We start from the raw sequence: 18,025 nt of genomic DNA on the forward strand, positions 1-18,025 counted from the left end.
GTTGGCTCAACTGCACAGAGCTGACACTGCTCGTCACAAACTTTTCTAACAGCGCTACAGAGCACATCTACCTTACAATCATCACCAGATTTAAGCGGAGAGTCTTTTATAAGGACACGTTTTTTCGATTGACTTGCATTCGCTCTCCAGAACGGACTGACGACAGATATTATGCGTTCAGTGAGGGTAGCGTATGCAGTTTTGGAACAAGGACTGGCTTTTGGAAATGGACTGTGAAGCAGTATGAACTTATTACTGTGAGAAATGTCTGCGTGTAGGACTTCTTTGCTTGATAACATATAGAAATAGCCACCTTCGTTGAGCACAGAGGCGGTTCTCCTCATGAACGCCCATTGTATGCATCGTCATACCAGCGGATAGAGGCAACTGCCTGGGCAGCAGCCTAACCGGGAGCAATGTTGCAAGTGTTTATTAGTGGAAGAAATAATCTGAAAATCGATCAAAACAATTTTGTTGCATTTCGGACATCTAAACTCCGAGCAATATGCAAGTGGCGGGGGGAGGGTGCTGTTGTTTCACGCAGGGCGCCCGTGCGTCCAACAAACAGGTCAAGCAAACACGGGGATGCCATGCTGTTCTCCCTCTGGAGTCATAAAGACAGTTCGCATTGACAAACCGAACGCAAAAGCAAGACAGCACGACATGTACAAAACTGAGCTGCTGGTCATCCCGGAAAATGCAGCGTCCACACCTGGATGCAATCGTGGAAAAAATCTTGCCTACTGGAACGGCTTTCTCGATGGATGTGCGCTCAATAGAGATAGCGGACATAACCGTAAGGCGAGTTCCTGTATCCGTAGTAAGAGCTGTAGTAAGGAAGGGGGACGTGGTAGTAGCCATACCGGCGATGTCCCATGTTCCTAACTTTCCTAGATGCAGCCATGAACTTCGACTGCGCCGCTGCACTTTTATCGACAACTGCCGCACGCCGTGCCTCTTTGAGATATCTGGGATAAGGACTTCCCACGTAGTGCTTTGGGGTATAGTATTCTGCGGGGGAGTAATAATAGCCGTACGGGGCGGGACTGTGGTGGCGACGGTGAGACAAATCTCGCTCCCCTGCAGGAGGCGCAACAGGACTCATTTCCTCCTGGTCATCCACAGTCTGCATGTCATCTTCTTTGAAAGCCTTCTGGTTCACAAGATACCTGGGATAGTAGTGAGAACGGGGATAATACACCGGTGAGGGAAGTACGTAACTGGCGGGGTAGGAGTACCTCCGGTGATGAGACATCTCCCTTGTATCTTCTGGGTCCTCTATAAGGCCATAGTCTCCCGCACTGCTTGCGGAAATTGTGCCTGGTTCTTCCGACCGGATGAGCTCCTCGACGGACACGACCGGATCATCAGCTTGGGCCCAGGACAGCAATTGCGTAGACGCCAATAGCGCTACGCTGCACAGCACACGTGACCTTGTCATTTTATGTAGAGTTACGTTCAAAACGGTATTGAGGCGGCAGAGCTGTGCGATCCCTTTCTGGGCCTCTGGCAATTTCTGTCTTTGCTAGCTTACAGCACCTCTGGGGAGGCCCTTTTACCAAATCGAGGAAGCGTCAAGGGAGCTGAACTAACACGAGACGGAAAAAATTGATCTGATTAACAGCGGAAGCCTCGGGTGTCTTTCCACTGACAGGAATGCCGTCGGCATTGAGAGACATCAGAGAGAGTAGACGGTCCACCACTGACAACCACGACACGATGTCCCAAAAGTAAAATTGATGTCCGTCCCTCTGTTCAGCGGGGACATACCATTGATAGCACCGGAACACCATGGCGGGACTCGTTTATATCTCTTCATGTGTCCAGCAACCGTGAAGCAATTTGAACTTGGCTTAACGCGCAAAATTAACTGCGAAGAAGTGTTGATTCCGGGTTCACTCGTGTCTCACAGTCTTCGTAAGCCCCCGTCTCACGGCGGGTGATTGATTTATTCTGCAAAATTCGATTTGCTACGCACAAGCCGGTTCTTCGCTGCGTGTGTTACGCATATCATGCTGACAAGTGGACACTTGCAGAAAGGCACCCAAAGTTACCCATAGCGCAGCTTTTGGAGAACTCTGTAAAACAACTGTTCTTTTTCACGGACATTCGGACTACAACTTAAACAACATGCCTTACTGCTGCTGCTGCTGCTGCGTCTCGTTTCCGAGAAACTCGGGACCACAAAACAGCGTGATTCATCCACTGAGACGGCTTACAGAATGACTAATAAAGTGGTTGGGGTGTAGGAGAAAGCGTCTCCTGACCCCTGAAGAGAAGAGATGAGAGGAAGTGTCAGTTGTGAGTTCCATTTCTCCACAGGATCGAACAGCGACACAGGGGGAAGGCTTGTATCATGTGGCCTTCTGTGCTAGGTAAATGCTAGCCCTCACCAAATACGCGAACGCACCGTCATCCGAAACATTCATTCACGTGTGCGCACGTTTATAAACTTGCCTGCACTTGAACGAACGATTTCATCGAGAACTGCGAGAGATAGAAAAACGAAAACCGCGTTTGTTTACGCATGAGGCACCCTGACTTAGTGTCTTCCATGGTCTGTTGAGTTCGACGTCCTGTCAGAGAAGCAGCGCGGTAATGGACACATTAGGCAGTGAAACTGGCTCGTTTCTATTTGCCGCTGACCAAAATGACATGATGCTTGGCGCCAACAAACAGGCCCCACCGCTTGTTTGTGGCGAAAGCAGCTAGAGCGGCTGGGCTGTCCTATATTGCAGATGAAATTTTATCTCCGCCGATTGCTGGAGACTCAAACGTCTCAATCAACGAAAAGAGGTATAACGGCTTGAGCGTGCACACAGAAACAGTACCTTCTCTTCTTCGGGGAAACGAAGAAAAGCACGTCGAGACAGAGAGCCGTTATATAATAGTGTAACGGAAAAACCCAAGGCCAGCCAGTTTACTGCATGTATGGGGACCATGGAGAGAATTGATATGGCACATGGTATCACATTATTTCCGCGGAAAAGATAAAGAAATAGGGGAGACGCCAAACGTGAAGGCGAGAAGCCTCGTCATATCATCCACACGTAAAGCATTGGCGACAAAGGACGAGCTGAAATATTGGGAGGTGGGGCAACAACCACGTCTCTTGATCATGAGAAGCAACAATACAGGCTATTCTTTGCTTGGCACCGCCCTGTCTGCTTTTGAACGAAGGAGACAAGGACGCCGATATGCGATACACACGCGAGCACGTGAGGCGACGACTGGATATGTGGGCGAGGGACACGGAGTCAGTGGATTCCGTCGGAGGCAGAGGCGAAGAAGGGAATTCGACCTGGAGTTGTTCTAGAAGCAGGCAAATTGAGGAGGAAATGTATTTTGTTCTTTTCTGTTTTTTTTCATTCCGGTGTCGCTGTCTGTGGAGGCACATGGCAGCAAAGACGGAATCTGTTTTTTTGTTTTTTTATCGCCACTGTGGCTGTTGTTGGGAAGACGAAAGGTGAGGGTTGAACGGTGATACAAACTTGGGGCGCCGAAGAGGAGTCAAAGCTGGAGAACAGGGCCAGTAACAGAGAGACGGCGGTGGCTCTATTCGAGGGAGACGGAGGCACGGAAACTAATTCGGACTTCCCTGTTTCTGACGGCTAGAAACGAGAAAGCTGAAATGCGATAGAGACGCGAAGAGGCTTTGCCTGAGGTGACGCTTGGGGTGAGGCGAAGAGAAGCGACGAATGGATATGACGGACGGGGACAGACAGTCGGCGGTGGACCGGTTGAAAGGAGGCGGAGGACGAGAAAGGGATTCGACCTTGACTTGTTCTGGAGGCAGGGTCGCAGGGAGATGAATTTTTTTCTTTTTCTTCGTTTTTTTTATTCCGTCTTCGCTGTCTGGAGGCGCGAGGCAGCGGACCCGGATCAGGTTTGTTTTTTCGTTTTTTTCATGGCAACTTTGGCTGTTTATGGTGGCACGAAAGAAGAGCGGTTGAAGTGTCGTGGAGACGCGAAGAGGCTCCGGCCGTGATGACGCCGAAGAAGAAGCACATCTGCAGGAAGAGAGTCTCTCGCGAGGGAGTGAAGGAGCAGCTGGTTGACGGCATGTTCAATAGCCTAGGCAGGCCATATGTGATTGCCTTGAGTGCACTTGGAGATCCGGTAGCGTCATTTTTGGACGACGAAAGCCTTGTTGTAATCGTTGCCTTCGGATATCCTCCGTGAATTGGTGTCGTTGGAGACTTCATAATGTCCGGACGAATGAATGCCGTCACTGTCATCTTCGGACCCCGACGAAGTCGTATCGTCCCTGTCTCGTTGGGACTCTGACGAAGCGGCGCAGAGACTTGGCGTGGCGGGACGCTTCGTGTTGGTCGCTGTGCTATACGAGGTACATGAGGACGCGACGTAGTGCACATGGCGAAGGTCTCTGTTGAGGTCTTGTGCCTCTTCGTCGGCTTACATGGACATTGCGAAAGCCGTAGGAAGATCGCTGGCGTCTCCTTCGGATGCTGATGGAGCCGCGTCGTTCGCTTCTCCTTCCGACTGCGACAGACACGTATCTTCACTGTCTTCTTCGGACACTGACAAAAGCGGACCGTCGCAGTCTGCTTCGGGATCACCCTGTAGGTGCAGCGTTTCTCGGTGCCAGCCTGTTTACGTTGGAGCTTTATGCCCGGTGTTGCACGCGCACGCGAGACCCTGTTCGCTTCCTGTGATGCTTTCTACGTGGACACGGGACACGGCAGTTGCCCTCATTGTCCTTGAAATTGAAGTCGTCATCTTCGACCCGACTAAAGATGAATCGACCGCTGTTTTCCCGGTGGGGATTGCAGTTCCCGAGTCGATCCCGTCAATCACCCTGTCAGCGTCAGGCGGAGATCTGACAGCAGCTGGGCTTCGCTTGGGACCACCCTACCACGACGCGTCCGTGGACGCGTGACACGGTGGTCTCTAGGGATAGTCATCGTTGTGGAAAGCCTCTGTTCGTTGGTTTGACTGAAGGACCAGGGAACAACTGCTGCTTCGCAATCGGCGTTCTCCGACTCCGAGTCTCGAACTCCTCGCTTCTCGCAGTCGGCAACCAACAGAGATATCGTGTATCATGCGCTCCGTTTTCAAGGGTAGTCGCGTCTGGCGGTGCGCGTATACACGGTAGTCTACAACTGCACATGCTCTCCGTCTCCGTACAGAGCTCTCCTTCGTCGATTCGACTGACCGAGGAGGAAAGGACCACCGGTTCGTAGGGAATCATAGGGAATTCCCAGTCGATCTCACCACTCGTCTCTGTGGAAAGGAGATCCGGGAGCAGCAAAGGGCTACATCAGAGCGCGCTTTCACAGCCTGTGCTTCTACACGCGAGGGGGTCGGTGGCGGCGCTCGTTGATTGGAGAATCAGTGCTTCGTCGTGGACATCGCTCCAGAACGACGGAACAACTGCTGCGTCGTCGGCAGTCCAATCACACTCCGAGCCGAAGTCCTCGGTTGCCGCAGTCGGCGTCGCGCAGGTGTCCCCTAAATGCATTGCTTGGTGGCAGACCGTGTTGTCACGTGTCTTACCTTTACACGCGACGCGGTCGTTTGTTGCGGTCTTCCACTCCAAGTTGAGTTCCTCTTCGTCGACCCGGCCGAGGAAGGAGGGAACAAGCGCCCGGTGGTCAGAGACACTCACGTTAGGGGACGCAAGCACTGGCTGACAACAGCGCATCGGAGCACGCCAGCCACTTGAGAGCACCATAGCTGTTTGCTCTAGCAGAGAGAGGGGTAGCGGAAGCTTTTTGCAGGCCGTAGTAAGTCATCGTCTTGGTATCGGGAGCCAGCGGGCGAGCCACGCTTTGGCCTCATGACAGAACACATGTTCGAGGGAGGTGTTCCCTCTATAGCAGAAACAGGCATCTTCGTAGTCTTACAAAAAGGAACTCTGGTCTGAGACTAGGGGGCTTGCTGATTCACTGTATGAATTGTACGATTGCTGAGATTCAAAGAGTATATAAAGTTTTGAAGACGCCTATCCGAATGGTAGGCGGAAGCGTGATTGCAAATGGGTGAGAAATGATCGACCACCCTTGCGCGCTACAGTGTGTACCATCAGGAACTTTTGACCCCGATTCTCATTTTTCTGCTACGAGCAGAGTCGGCCGCAACGCCTAGACGCTGCCCGGAACACTGAACCAGCAGAGTAAATAGCGAAGGAGAGAGGGATAATTTCACAAGGCTAGCAATCGTGGTTGTGAAAAGAAGCATTCTTGGCGCCTCTAAATGTTTGGGCTCACAACCGTAGTCAGGTTTATGCAAGACCGAGCCAACCAAGCCGCGACCAACAAATCGGTGGTCCTCCGTCGTCAGCGATGAAAGCGAATCTGACGGTGCAGTGAGAGGTTTTGTACGCTAGAATAAGGTGAAGGTTCTCAATCAATGAGGCCAACCGATGTCGACGGCAAAAGATGATGAGCCATGTGGCAGCTGCTGTGAGGCTGCGTCCCTGAGAGGTTTCACTCTGGTTACGAAAAACGTATTGAATTACCCGTACGGCAAGCTGCTGCGTTTGCAAAAGAGTGCTGCACTTCCGAGGAGTGAGGAAGGCCCCATTTGCTCAGCGGAAAAAAAACAAAGTGTGTGGCGTTGCTCATGCTCCTTCGAAACACAGCTGCCTATTTGTGTCACTCCTAAATGGTGTTTCATAGCAGATGGCGCCGAGTTGAAAGAAATTCCATCGAACGCTAGTCGTTGCTACAAGTTATCTCTCCCCTAATTGATTTAGGGTTGCTCTGGGAGATTCGGGCGTTGAACACCCAAGTGCTGATTACTCAACAAGGCATGTCTTGAAATCTTGTCTGCGGATTGGCAACTGTTTTGGTATATAGTATGACCTTGATCAATCTAGATGGTGCTACTCCACAAGCGAGATACATCTTCTATGGAGATTAGCTATTGTCTCATTTCTTAATATCGGAGTGGATCTATGCCAACATTAAACCGACATTCGCGCCTCCAGGTGACTCAGTCTAGGTGGACTCTCCTGAAACTCCGTGCGAACGGAAAGGCTGTAGGCGACACGTTTTCTAACAAACCACGTTTTTTCGAATACGATCCTTGTGCGGCGAATCGAGTACTGGCACCCAGAACTTCAAAGCGGTCTCCTGTTTCCTAATACCATTAGTGAACTCATTTGGTCGTCCTAGCCCCTTTCGGCATCGCCACTCTCTGGACTGTCGTTTTTTTCTGGTCTCAGATGTGCTGATACAATATCTCCGGTTTTAGCCGTGCCTTTCATGTGCGGCCGTGATTTTTAACACAATCGTTGTCACCCGCTCGACTGCTTGCGAAAGCTGTAAGTGTTGGATTTCAATATCAGACGACATTATTCAAGCAAACATGAATACTGGTACAATGCTGAAGCTCAACGACTTTAGCTGTCTCAAGCTGTCTAGTGGGATGCTGGTGTACAGCAAGCATAAAGAACATGGTTCACTGTATCTCGTACGTGCTCCTGAATGCAACGGTACCAGCTGTAAACAGAGGACTCCCTAACTTAATCTAGGGAGTCAATTAGGTACAAACCGTACGGTGATTATTTTCCTGCATCTGTGCACCTAAGTTCATATTTGGTTATATATTTTAGACGTTAACTTCCTAGGGAGTCGGTCTGTATCAGCACCACTATGGCGGCTGTTTACTCAAGTAATTCCACGCAACACGTATTGTTTTCGAAAGCTGTACGCCTGCGGCGCTGCTTTCACCTTACACCTGTGATTTCCACCACAGCTTCCTCGCCCTATACTCACCATGCCACAGCAACTGTCTGCTGCCGCGTATCCGTTTCATCTAATATGTCTATATTTCTCATATTTACATGCGGATACAGCTATACGTGGAGTGTCGACTGTCGCAGCTCTTCTGTCACCGAGCCGCAGCGTGAATGACGCGCTGACGCAACATCCCATCGTCCTACACCCCACGTTCATCCGTATTTCCGGCGTAGCCTCATGTTTTCCAGCATTCTTTCCCGAGCATCAACTACAGGCCCCTATAGAGGACGTGGATGCAGGGGTGCGTTCCAGCTCTATGCGACGACCTACTTTGTTTTTACCCGTTGCTGCCACTCACGCCGTCCCTGAAGAAACAAACTGTACAGCCAGAGGAGGACAGAAGGGACGATGCCTCTGGACTCGGGTGCTAGCCGTCCTACGCACTTGCCAGCCGGATAGACTGTGGCGTAGAGATTTCCACCTTTTGAATCTGCTACTCCTTGCCGGTGCTCAAAATGACCAACTCTGCGCTTCTTTTAGGGATGCCGAGCGACGCACACAAGCATCAGCGCCTTGAATTCGTGCTTGCGAGTCTCCGGTTCAAACCATGTTGGTTACTGCGAAACTCGCTTGACGTCCGACAGCAAACTGCATGTCTAAACTCCGAAGTATTCGAGAGGCTCGAGTATGGGTTGGTCCCAAGTTGAAGCAGTGTTTTCCTACTTTGACAGACGTGATGTGTCTTGAATTTCGCTGGCTTCTCACTTCTCCAACCAGTTATCCCAGTGCACAGGATAAGCGGTTATTTCTTTACACTACGCAGACAACGACTCGATCCACTTATACAAAAAACAATTGATCTCCTCTCAGAGTGGATAAGAGGTTTGCTCATCTGAGGGGTTTTCATCTACATTCCTTCCTCCTGAAAAGAGTGAGGCCCTCGGCTGTTGTCGCAACCAAACTACATTGCGAATAAGTATGTATCTCTACATATAGAGATACGGCTCTATATTGCTCGTTTTGTCACGCATGCACCAGAAATTCATTCGTCACCCTTCAGAGGCGTCAACAACAAAAGGGACTACACACTGCCACCACTAAACCGACGATTACACAGATTTTCCCGCGTCATTGCAGAGGTGCTGTGCCGCCGCCGGGAACCTGCGACCCTGATGAAACAGCAATCAAAACAGTCATTAGTAACTTCTCCTCTTAGTTGCAATCAATTACATGCGCTGGCTTCCAGCAGATTCGTGAGCTTGCACTGGTCGCAGAAAACGTGCCCTGCAGATTCCTGCAGCATTTTGTGCCTCCAACCTTTCTTCAAACATCACCGACAATTCCTCTTCTGAGCATCTCCGCGATCACATCCCTCTTTCACAGACAAAGAGACATGAAACACATTTCCACACCGCCACGAAAAAATCCCCGTTCTAAAGAAGTCCGTCGCTACACGAGTAGTGCAATTTCTTTCGAGAACTTTGTCCACGTCTTTTGCTAGCAGTTGCCGCAGCGAGACTCCGCTGCACCGGGGCGACTTTATAACAGTATTCGTTCGCCACTTGCATTTCTTTCGGCTGTCATCCCAAGTCATTGATCCTCGTCTGCGCTTGACGGTTCATCCACTCTCGGTAGCTTGATCTCCCCCTCTTCGGAAAAGCATCTGCTGTCTGACCACACCTCACCCACCGTCAATCTTCGCAAGTATGATTTTTCTTCCATCGCACACAACGTGATCTCATCCCGCCCCACTTGGGGGAGGTCACTTTCATCTGGACAAGGATACAAAGAACGTGCTGCGTTTCTGCCCCCTTCAAGACCGGAACGCGGAAGCAACAGGGACGGGTTACCGCCTGCAGCGCCGCTCCTGGCACAAAGCGCTGACATACTAGTCACGTTTGACTGCCTTGTTGCAGCAACCGAAGTCCGTGACCCGCTGCCGCGTGGCGACTGATTCGCCAGGGGTGGTGAGTTGTCATCGTCTTCACTAGAGGGCTCTTCCACATACGGAAGAGGTGTGGAGTACGAAGTGTACGGGTACGGCGGCGTGTCTGCTGAAGAGGGACAGCAGGTGGAACTCCGCAAACTGCACACGTTTTTACCACGGTCACTTTTGCATTGTCGGCTCGAGAGGAGAACATCCCTGTGCTGCGTTTGTAAATGGGTGTGCTGCGTGGAAACGTGGAAGTGGCCAGAACAACGCGGTGCTGTTTCATCTTGTGGCGGTGACTGAGCAAGATAAGCTGGAGAGTTACAGACAGGGGAAGACTGGAAGGAGTTTACACTCGGAGAGCAGAAAGTTGGCGACGACGATCCCGAACGGGACTCCACGATGTGCAGACAAGAGTCCGCCTCTCGTTTGCGTCCATCATGTTTATTAGCTCCACCGTCCACGTGTTGTGCATCATCCTCCAAGAGCCTCCGACGCTTACGCACACCTCCGTCGCCTTCGGAAAACAGCTCTACCAAGCCCCTTTGACTCTGCGCAGCTTCGAACCCTGGCGCCATCCCCGCCATACTTTGTCCGCTACCATGCTGCATCTGTTGTTGAAATGATACCTAACCGGGAAAACCTCCTGTTCGTAGGCGTCTGTTCATACTCGGGAGCAAAGAAGGCGCGAGACGGGCAACCATGTTGCCCTGCCTGCAGGAAACGGACCGTTATGAAAGCTGCAGAATACATTTCACAAGAGAGTACCGGATGGGCAAACTTCACGTTTCACCAGTCAGTTATCCTGAACGCGAAGGTCTGCGAAAATCGACTACAACCGGAGACAATTGACATGCCGGTCCAGATATGCACTACTCAGTGATAATAAAACAAAGGCTGCAAATCGACACACTTCTGTACATTGATAATCAACGGATGAAGCGGTTCTTGGGACAGCGAGCGACAAACAGAACATGTTGCAGGAAACCTTGAAACACCGTGCTCAGTACAAAAGTGTAAAACAACAAAGAACTGGTGGATTTCTTCCACTCATATTGCCTGGCAATCTAGATGACGCGGTGTAGCTCAGCAATTAGCCGAAACACCAGCCTCAACGGTTGTTTGGTGAAAGCGTCCTCTGCCACGTAACATTGGCTGAGCATACTCACTGCGTCAATATATCGGCCGCGCCTCTATCGTTGGACCGTCGGCGTTAGAGCAGTGAAAGGTTTTTTCCGGGAGAAGTAGCTGGACATGCTCCTCGACTACATACGCATTTCCATGATCACTTTTGGAAGTTCCACTTCCAAAAGGAATCAGATGAAATGAGAGGAAAGGAAAGGCTCATGCGCCGCCGCCCCTCGACAGGGCAGAATCGTAAATCACGTGACACCGCACTTCTTGAGGCATTATGATGAATGCCGGCTCCATACCCCCCCTGAACTGCATGTCCCTAGCATGCGAAGATTTTCCGCATCATTCCGTTTGCACCAGAGTGTCTCGTCACTTCCAGACAAGCGGCACCGTTCCACTGACTTGAAAACGAAACGCGACCAACGCAGCTGGGGCAGTTCGCCTTGGGGAGCGCAACAACAGACGGCAAGGAGGCGGCACACACGTTCGGCCGACGAAGATAATTTCTTACAAGACACACGTATGCACAATGCCAAAGTAACTTTTCACTGTCCTACGTCTGCGTCAACACAACGACCATTCCCGATGCTACAACGACGCGGGACAGACACTATTTCACTCCTTGCCAGGTAACTGCTAGGTCGCATGCGGACGGTGATGGGGGAGGGATGCCTTGTGTAGCCACACGCGCAACTACACTGTGTCACACAGTCTTCATAGAAAAGTACTCCATCCATCGATCTGTCACGTCGACGAGCTCCTCTTATTGAATGAGCTACCTACTCCATGAAAACTCCAAATTCGCGTATCGGACAGAGTTTCCGCTGTACAGAGATGAACTTAACACTGAAGTGTGTTGGCTGCTAGCCACAGCTGACGAGTAACGGCAGTGAACAGCGTGCTGTGGTTGCACATGGCATGAACGGTATTGCATTTGATGCGTGACCCTGAGTTGTCAGTTTGTGGTCACCTTTTACGTTGTACTGTTGACCACGTTTGTTAATGTACATGTTCTGTGCTTAGAACCGCTTCTCCTGTCTCACTCAAAACCCCTGTAGGGCGTTGATATAGGAAGTGCTGCCATTACAGTGAAGCCGCCCTATCCATGAATATCAGTATAATGCATTGCGTGCGCTGACTGTTACATTGTCGAAGACTTCGGCGTATGAGGTGGTGTCAGGCCGGCCACGCGTGCAGGATGCTGATAGTATTGGAAATTAGTTGGAACACAAGAATGACAGCACAGAAATGCTTGTTGGATGCCAGTTTCTCCGTTTAACGGGTAGAACGATCCATGCATGTGCACATCTTACCTCAAATCGGACACGCGCTGTGCGTTAATAGGATGTACGACATAAAACAATTTGCAAGAACGGTCGTCAATAAGGAAATAAACAGGCCAACACCGCCAGAGACTCTGACACTGAAATAGACATATGCCAAGAAGACTCCTCACGCTCCGGTCACTTGCGAGCACACCGCGTGATAGGGGCAAAAAACTGCCCCTCCGCCGCGTCTGAAGGCGATAAGCGGCAATCGGAATGTCGGTGTTGTAGAGATTGTGCGGGACAGGAGATTCACTCTGACGTTGCCGTGCTTGGCTGTTTTAGCCAAAGGTAAAGGCTTCCCTGTAGTCTACATACTGTTTCCCAATGGAACTTCCTTGCGTTTACATACTGTGCCTGTTTCCCTCAACCGAGAAATTTGAATCAGAATTGCAGCCGTTTTTCAGAAGACGATGCCTTCCTATTGACCACTACAGAGTGCTCCACATTTTTAACTCCCTGCCTGACAACTAAAAGGTATCTTCGAGAGGAAAGGCGGGCAAACGGATACGGACAAGGCCGCTGACAGGAAAGTACGAATCAGAACACGGGAAAAAAAGGTATATGGTGGCCAGTGGTGGGCACATATTTCTGCTTATCACTGATCCTGTGCGACCGTGTGGTACGTGACCTTGCACTGTGAGGAAGAGGAATGGTCTGCGATGGACGCGCATTTGTTAAGATGCGCACCAGAGTACACCTGCGGGGCTGCTTCACAGCAAATCACGTAATGTTCAGGCCTCGACTGGTTCAAGCGCAAATAACCGTGGGGGTCATTTACACCAAACAAATCCTAAGCCACGTACACGAGAAAACGTGTCGGATATGCACGCTACCTGTGGACCGCGACTCCTTTAGAACGTTTACCATCGAAAAGCCAACCCTGGCAGCGACACTGGCCACTGTAGACATGCGAATCACGCTCGATGGTTGCGTTGGAACTGCTGTCTAAAAAGCGTATGGCGCGTTTCGAGAAATCAGTGCTGCCCCACCTCCGGAAACACAAAACATATTAAAGAAATTGACCTGCTGGTTTCGCTTCCACTGAGAGGGGCCGAAACTCCAGAAGACCGGCATCTTCAACAACTGATTCCCGCGCCATGCATCCTTTTCAAAATCTTGATTACAAGCGAAGCGAATCACAGAGACACAATCTGTTCAGCAGGAAAGCACTTCAGATGCTATTGGCGTAGGGTAGAACCACAACTCGGTGAACATATTGTTGGATCGCTGCGACAAAACACTTTGACGATGCATTTGCCGTCTAGAAGGAACCAAGGAACCCGTGCAGTTCCGCTTTCCAAAAAAGCTGAGACAAGCGTATTAGAATATCAAACGTTACTGCGGAACGTGTTTCCGCTGCTGCTAGCGGAAGCCTAGATAGTGGCAGATTAGAGTCCCATTTCCACCGCATCATCCTTAGCTGCTTGCTGCTCTTGCGGAGCCCTACAGTTGGGGCACACACCGCATTTTAACAACAAGCGTCCCCTGAGGTGTTTTAACGTGCACCAAATGCACAGGCTCTTGAAATACGAATGAGCATATCCAAGCTATGTCTTGACCTTTACACGCGCAGTTACGAGGCATTGACGGACTCAGCTTGAGAATTTTTGCAGTAGGACAACGGGCTCTAGCTGCGCGAAAGCGATAACGCAGAAACCTTCAAATGGTACACCCGCGTCCCTGTTTGGGAACAGCGGTGAACGCTCACCCCTGGATTCTGCCAAAAAATATAGGGAACTCCCTGTTTGCCCTTCCACACGAGAGACGGGCAAAAATGGACGTGTAACGACGTGTGACGCAAAGGTTGCTTACGAAAGCCACCTTCGTCCTCTCATGGCAGCAACAATGGTACGAAACAACCTGAGAGTGGCCGAGAGAATCAGCCCGACGATGAGACCATCTGTAAATGCGTTCTGCATGGACGCGGCGGTGACGAGAATCACCACATATTCGGCGAAGGAGACGATATTTTTACTCGCAATCAGGCCATCGTTGACCAGAACGACGCCTACGTGAAACATGAACACAGCCGCAGCGGGTCGGGGAAAATATGTCAGAATCACACTGGGGGAAACCGTGAGAAGCAGGGCAACCGTTCCGACGCCAACCAGCACAGACGCAGCATGGTCTTTGATGCCACACTTCCAGAACAGAGTGGATGTTGAGTACGTGATGTAGCACTGGAGTCCACCAGTGACCGCGGCGGCCAGACTGGCTAGGCCGTGGACCTTCAGCTCGTAGTCCAGAGTCGAGGGAACTCCCGTCGTGAGCGTCAGGGAAGGCACATTGATGGGCGCATGCAGAACTGAGAACACCACTATGGCAATCATGGACGGCGCCTGCGAAAAAACGCAGTGCCAATCCACACAGCCAATCGAGAATTGCGAGTAGATGGTCAGTTGGTCAGAGCTGTGGGTAGGCTCTGCATTCTTCCCCCACGCACTGCGGCGCAAGTCATCCAGTTCAGCAAACGCGTTGGCACTGTAAGTGGAGGTTTCTAGGGCAGTTGCCGGCTCCACATCAGATGGCGTCGCGGCCCAGCCGAAAATCCATCCGGCCTGTCTCGCTGTATCGACGGAGATGCCGAGAAGAAAGAGCAGCACGTAGAACATGGCCGGGAAGGCCAAGAGGAAAATGGGTGTGAACGTGGGGCTGGAGTACTTGACCTCGGCGAGGATCAACACCACCTCCACAACCAGCGTGAGGCAAATGCGCGGAAAAGCAGACGCCGATAGAACCGCGGCCAGCGTTTCAGCGTTCCACTCCCATTCGCAGCCTGCGGCGACGCCCAGCGCAGCGGTCACCATGAAGAGCCCCATCCCCCCGATGCAGCCGAGGAGCACTGTGTGTGGAATGTAGTCCGCGACACGGCCCAGCTTCAAAGCGCCCAGCGTGTAGAACGTAGCGGCGGTCAAAAAGGAAGCAATCATCCAGCACATGAGAATCGTGCTAACGACCCAGTCGTCGTTGAGACCTTTGGCGGCCGCGTTCTGGATCGCAGCCACGCTGATGGATTTGAGGAAGGGGACGTTTTCAATCGTGAACGCTCCAACGGCGAAGGGGAACACGGAGAACAGCCCCATCACAATCTGGCTTGCAGCAGTCGTAGTTAGAATGGCGGTTGCGCCGAGGGAAACGAGGTATGCGTGGCTGGCCGGAAACAAGAGCGTCGCGTAGGGCATGTTGTCCAGGACCGCGATCAAGATCCCCATCACAACCAAGTGCGTCTGTTTCACTAGCGATACAACTGCATGCGTCGCCCTTTGACAAAGAGAAAGGTTTTCAGCCGTTCGACATTCACCCCGAGTGCCTTCAGAGTCCGCCTCTGCGCTTGCCTCCGCCGGAGGCTGCCAGCCCGTGTATTTAAAGCCGGTTTCTGGCCCGACATCTTGCGTGGCGTCGTCGTGGCCTTCGTCTGAGACTTCCTCGGACTGCAGCTGAGCCTGAGGCGCATGCAACCGAATCGCGCTTGAGGACCTAGCGGACTTGCTGTGCAAGCCTCGCGCAGAGGCGGGCTTTTGGAAAGACATGCGGCGCGGAGAACTCGCAAAGTAAGAATAGTGCGATCGGACAATGGTGTGAGAAGGTCCAGGCGCCAGCAGCGAGGATCTCGCATCTGTCACAGGGTCGTCTGCGTGACCACACGCAGGCCACGAGACGTGGGCTCGCGCCGGAGGAAAAGATCGGAGTGGGACTCCGCGAGAAGCCGATCTTGTCGGTCCACGCGACCTTCTATCCCCTACCTCCGCAGGAATGGACACATAGCACGAGTCTTCCATCATGGTGGACGTCGTGCCACAACTCCAGGTGAACACGGGCTTCCGCAGCAGGTGCATACGCCGGCGTCCCCAGGCGCGAACGAGCAACTTACTTGCAGCCCGTTCTCCGACAGAGAGCGAGAGGGAGTATGAAGGCCTCAAAAGATCTCGTCAACGACCGATGAGAGGGCAGTCGTCGAAAGACAAAGCGCTGTAGTGAAACCTGAGAACGGAAGTCCCTGTTTTTCTCTGCAGGGTCTGCAACGGAAAAAAGCAGCAGCGGAGGGGCGACTCACCGAACTCCACGGAAAGTCGGTGACTCATGAAGTGGTACCAACCCGGCATACAGGCTAACAATGCCGAGCGTGAGTGTCCACGCGTGTTCCGCTATTGCACGAACACTGCGTTCGTCGTTACACCCAGGTCACGGAACGAATCTCGCAACGGCTGACACCGTTGCTGCAGATGTTGGTTTGTGTCACGTGAGCTTGACATGCGGCTCTGCGTTTGAAGGTGACCCACGCCGAAAGAGAAAATTGAAATTCTGTGGTGACGCACGGTGAAGGAGAAGGTGATTCCAACCTCCGACAACTCATTCAACATAGCTCACGGGAAATGTCCCTCTTTTTCCCGCATTCGAGAGCATGCATGCGCAGCGGAGCCCGACAGACAGCGTCCCCTCGACTAATACCAGCTGCGACAAGCGTGCTGTCGGGAGACGCCCCTAGCAGAGACTAGGACGTACTCAAACGGACAACCCAGGAAAACAGGCGAAACAGACGCAGCAACTGTTTTTTGTGTGCCAACAACTGGGCAGACACAGAATGGACATTCTGTACGGTTCCATATAAGGAGGAGGAAAAAAGAGTCAAGACACGAGAGAAGGCACTGCCTCACAAACCTGCAGTTGCAAGTTCTCCCTAGCGTGCCACACGTCTTCGACAGGCTTAACAGCTCCACCAAGATACGACGCTTGGTCGTATTGGTTGTCACCACCGTCTGATATTTCTTCTGCTGTGGTGCACTACGTTTTGAAAGGCTGTTCACAAGACACAACTCGCGTCGTTACTCTTCCCCAGCCTGAGGGCGACTCTCTCATTCGAGGTTCAGCAGTGTGCCTGTCGGCCTGTTGCCCAGTAGAACTTGGATTCGGTAAACAGAGACACTCAAGAAAATGAACCTGTGGGCCTACTAGTAGTATATACTTTATTAGAGAGGCAGGGCTTCGATTCCACTTTGAGCTCGCCCTGCTTGCGGTCAAAGATGCCCGTTTAGCACAGCGACTGGAGAATGCGGGAATGCCGCTCTTGCCCAGCAGGTGACGCAGGACACGACGTATGCAGCACACGTCACATTCATGACACAAAACAGGGGATCTTGTAGAGTCCTCTTGACAAGCGATCCACATGCTTGTTTCGCCGCGGCCTCCTTAGGGGCTCTTAGTTCACAGTAAATTTGACAGTAGTACTCTTTGATATGTTGGGCGCAAACTTTCAGGCTGTGAACAGATGGGCAAGAGAGACCTCAGAACGGTGAAGGCAGGATGCCTCCTCTCCGTTGAAGCTCTGAAGAGTGAAAATACCGCACTTCCTTTATGTGAACCCGCTGGTAGGATTCTGAGCCTGCGTAAGCGGGACGCAAAAGGCCATTCCCCTCTCGTGGAGAGGTCGATTTGAGCTGCCAGTGAAGACTTTCTCTGACGACTCCTTCCATTTCTGACGCTCTTGAACGAGGGGGGAAGGAAAGAGTAGGAGCACATGCTGCACCACCGGTAAACACAGCTAGCCACGCAGAAGGCGAGAGGGATACCGTAATGTTGATTTAAAGCGGCCGATGACTGCTTCTTGGAACATTCCCAGTCTCGGAGTCCACAATACATACGCCATTTCCTTGAGGTATTCGGGGGCAGCCAGCCTCTTGAAAGATCGCCAATGTGAAGTTCAGGATCCATTATAATAATGGGGGTATAATAAACAGCATGCCTCAACAATTGGTTCAGCCCTTCAGATGACCCCGAATCGCGTGGGCTTACGGAACGGAAGCAGAATCACTGATGGCATTTTACTGTCTGTAGCTGATCAGTTCGCCAAGCTGCAGTTTCTCTCTGTGTGCGCGTTGCTTACAAGCTGGTGGTACATGCTGCTCGGAAGAATTAGTTAAGCAACAGCA

At 51.7% G+C, this 18,025-nt stretch overlaps 4 protein-coding genes across 4 annotated transcripts; 1 reads left to right on the forward strand and 3 right to left on the reverse strand.

Moving 5' to 3' along the window:
* Window positions 1–112: 112 nt before the first annotated feature.
* Window positions 113–4,402, reverse strand: TGME49_287250 (hypothetical protein). Its single transcript, XM_018782005.1, has one exon. It carries the CDS (start codon window positions 1,439–1,441, stop codon window positions 773–775), a length of 669 nt encoding a protein of 222 aa, XP_018637761.1. The 5' UTR covers window positions 1,442–4,402; the 3' UTR covers window positions 113–772.
* Window positions 2,020–5,519, forward strand: TGME49_287240 (hypothetical protein). The gene has a single exon (XM_002369279.2). It carries the CDS (start codon window positions 4,421–4,423, stop codon window positions 4,898–4,900), a length of 480 nt encoding a protein of 159 aa, XP_002369320.1. The 5' UTR covers window positions 2,020–4,420; the 3' UTR covers window positions 4,901–5,519.
* On the reverse strand, window positions 4,905–7,336 carry TGME49_287235 (hypothetical protein). Its single transcript, XM_018782004.1, has one exon. It carries the CDS (start codon window positions 5,693–5,695, stop codon window positions 5,282–5,284), a length of 414 nt encoding a protein of 137 aa, XP_018637762.1. The 5' UTR covers window positions 5,696–7,336; the 3' UTR covers window positions 4,905–5,281.
* A 1,266-nt stretch (window positions 7,337–8,602) lies between these two features.
* TGME49_287230 (inorganic anion transporter, sulfate permease (SulP) family protein) lies at window positions 8,603–16,380 on the reverse strand. Its single transcript, XM_018782003.1, has one exon. It carries the CDS (start codon window positions 15,932–15,934, stop codon window positions 13,907–13,909), a length of 2,028 nt encoding a protein of 675 aa, XP_018637763.1. The 5' UTR covers window positions 15,935–16,380; the 3' UTR covers window positions 8,603–13,906.
* Window positions 16,381–18,025: the final 1,645 nt, after the last annotated feature.

Source organism: Toxoplasma gondii, chromosome V (genome assembly GCF_000006565.2).
Source record: "Toxoplasma gondii ME49 chromosome V, whole genome shotgun sequence".
Lineage (NCBI taxonomy): Eukaryota > Apicomplexa > Conoidasida > Eucoccidiorida > Sarcocystidae > Toxoplasma > Toxoplasma gondii.